At 43.6% G+C, this 2580-nt stretch overlaps 1 protein-coding gene and 1 pseudogene across 1 annotated transcript in view; both read right to left on the bottom strand.

Moving 5' to 3' along the window:
- Positions 1 to 309: 309 nt before the first annotated feature.
- Positions 310 to 1302, bottom strand: LOC116831232 (GTPase IMAP family member 7-like; annotated as a pseudogene).
- A 165-nt stretch (positions 1303 to 1467) lies between these two features.
- Positions 1468 to 2580, bottom strand: part of LOC116831231 (stonustoxin subunit alpha-like) — a 17482-nt gene continuing 16369 nt past the window's right edge. Inside the window, 2 exon segments of the mRNA XM_075063374.1 lie at positions 1468 to 1687; positions 2501 to 2573. Of these exon segments, the coding sequence (XP_074919475.1) occupies positions 1468 to 1687; positions 2501 to 2573 (293 nt within the window).

Below are 2580 nucleotides of genomic sequence, written 5' to 3'. Positions count from 1 at the left end.
CAACCCAAGTTTATTCCAACTCATAGTTCAGAAGAGATCAAATAACTGTAGCTGGAATTTTTAACTGTAGGTGGAACCAGCATGCAATGTTAACAAAGAACAAAAGCTAATAGCTTCATGTACTCATGCTTTGTATGCATCTGCTGTAGGGTATGAAAGTATAAGCCTGATTAAGAAGCTGATACAAATATAAACTTCAATGTAGAAAAAATTAAGAGGTTAAATTGTTAAGAGCTCTGAAATTCCATTTATGACTATTGAAAAACTGGCAAAGTGACAAGAGAAGGGGAAATTATAGTAAGTCAATTGTTATCCAAACCAGCATTTGATTTTTGAAAATGTATGTGTGAATTCTGATAAAATGGCTTCTATTATAGAAACATCAACAGCTTCTTCCCTGAGTTTACGTAGCTTTTGCTGGTAGTGGTTATTTATTTCCTTTAAATCTTTTTCCAGTTTTTGTCCTAGGGCCTCCTTCCGTTGTGTCTTTTGTTTCAAAGTGATTTCATCATGTGAGCCTTCCTTCTTTAGCTCCTTATCTATATTTTTACATTCCTCATCATGCTCTCTTTCTTTTCTTTCCATCTCTTCTTTACAGTTTTCTCTGAGTGTCTTGAATATTTCTTGAAGTTTCATGTGAGCATATTTATACATGTTATTGGTATAATGTGACCCTCCGTTTTTTTGCACCATCTTATCAGTCATTTCAATCAGCTCTGAAATCTGGTCTTCCTGCTCCTGTGGTGCTTTGTTGTTAAAAGCACAGCATCAATTCCTGCACTTTTCCATCAACTTCTGAAGACCTTTGTCATTTAAACCTTTTAAATAATCATGTAATGACAGATCACCTAAGTCATCTTTTCTTGTGAACAAGAAGATCATGTACTGTGCAGCGTTTTCCCCAAAAATGTCTTGTATTCGTTCAACTGTTTTTTTCTCTTCTTCAGTGACACAACCCAGCTGCATCACCAGAACTATAGCATGGGGTCCTGGGGAGAAGACTACCACACAACGCCCTATTTCTTTCATAGTTTCTTTTAAAGGAATTTTTGTGTCAAAAAGACCAGGCGTATCAATGACTGCAATGTCCCTGCCATTCCAATCTCTTTTCCTGACAGTACACATCACTGTTACTGATCCTGCTGCGATTTTAGACTTAAACAGTTCCTTACCAAGGATGGTGTTTCCTGTTGCACTTTTCCCAGCTCCAGTTTTACCAACAAGAACAATCCGTAGTTCCGGTTTCTCAATGTACTGTCTGGCAGTTCTTGGGCCTGGAAGAAGTAAGTTTGAAAATTACATTGTAAAGATAATAAAGTAACAATGGGTGAGTTTGGGAATTTCCCTTTCTGTAATTATACCTGTTGTAAGGCCTTAGCTAACTGGCATGGAAACATTTTGCATGTTGAAGCAAAGTAGCAAGTGAGGGATTGGCACGGACAGCCTGTCACCTTTGGAGGCCTCGGCTCAGATGTGAGTGAGTTCTAAGCACCCAGCAGGCTTTGGGCTGGAGGGGGCCAGTGCAGGGATCAGGTGTTGNAAAGGGGAAACGCCAAGAGCTGAGTGATACCTGTCCATGGTGATTTCCCAGTAAGTCTCAGCAGAGAGAGCGATCCAGTTGAGGCTCCCAGAGTAGTAAGATGAGTCGATGCCGCCGAACATCACGAAGCTCCCGCTCTGTTCATCCCTAGAGAAGGAGAGACGAGAGTCAAGGAGGATGTATGATGGTCGGCTAAAGAGACAATAGCAAATGCTTCCGCTGTTAGAGAAGGAGCACAGCTGGGGAGTGCTGGGGTAGAGTCAGAGCTGGGCACATCAGCATCTAGTAGCAGAGATAGGACAGGATGGTTGGATGAGAGGCACGCCTCAACCCCTGCTTTGATATTACTTTGGGCTTTCTCTTCCTAGATCTCAAAAGCTAAGCATATTTGGGCCTGGCCAATATGTGGATGGGAGACCACCGAGCAAAGGCCCAGGTGTTGGAGGCAGTGGTGTCAGTCACTCAGTAGGTGCTAGTCTTCCTTCAGAGTCAGTACTGAGCAGATGGTACAGCTTGGTGCTAGAAGATGATGAGCCAGGGTATCATCTGGGTGACATGTTAGGGAGAAATCTTCTCCCAAGAGTCAGGTTAATACCAATGCCCTAGTGTTTATTTCTGCTCCCAGTAGCAATGACAGTGGCCATGTTCCACCCCAGAGGTGGCTGCTTTGGGGGAATTCTGATGCAAAGGTTGCAGGGATCACTCATTGTGAGAGACGCTATAGGAACATGAATGTTGTGGGGAGGGATAGCTCAGTGGTTTGAGCATTGGCCTGCTAAACCCAGGATTGTGAGCTCAGTCCTTGAGGGGGCCATTCACGGAAAAAGGGTAAATATCTGTCTGGGGTTTGATTCTGCTTTCAGCAGGGGCTTGAACTAGATGACCTCCTGAGGTCCCTTCCAAGCCCGATATCCTAGGAATCTCACTACAGCAGATGGGTTGTTTCCAGCCCTGACTTACGAGCTCAGGTAGACAGAGAAGAGGTCCTGGGACACCAAACCCTCATTCATCATGTTGTCAAAGACGGGGGTGGCTCCAGA

Source organism: Chelonoidis abingdonii, chromosome 2, assembly GCF_003597395.2.
Source record: "Chelonoidis abingdonii isolate Lonesome George chromosome 2, CheloAbing_2.0, whole genome shotgun sequence".
Classification (NCBI taxonomy): Eukaryota; Metazoa; Chordata; order Testudines; family Testudinidae; genus Chelonoidis; species Chelonoidis abingdonii.
Note: the sequence above shows the minus strand (reverse complement) of the source record. Positions and strands in the feature narration are given on the sequence as shown.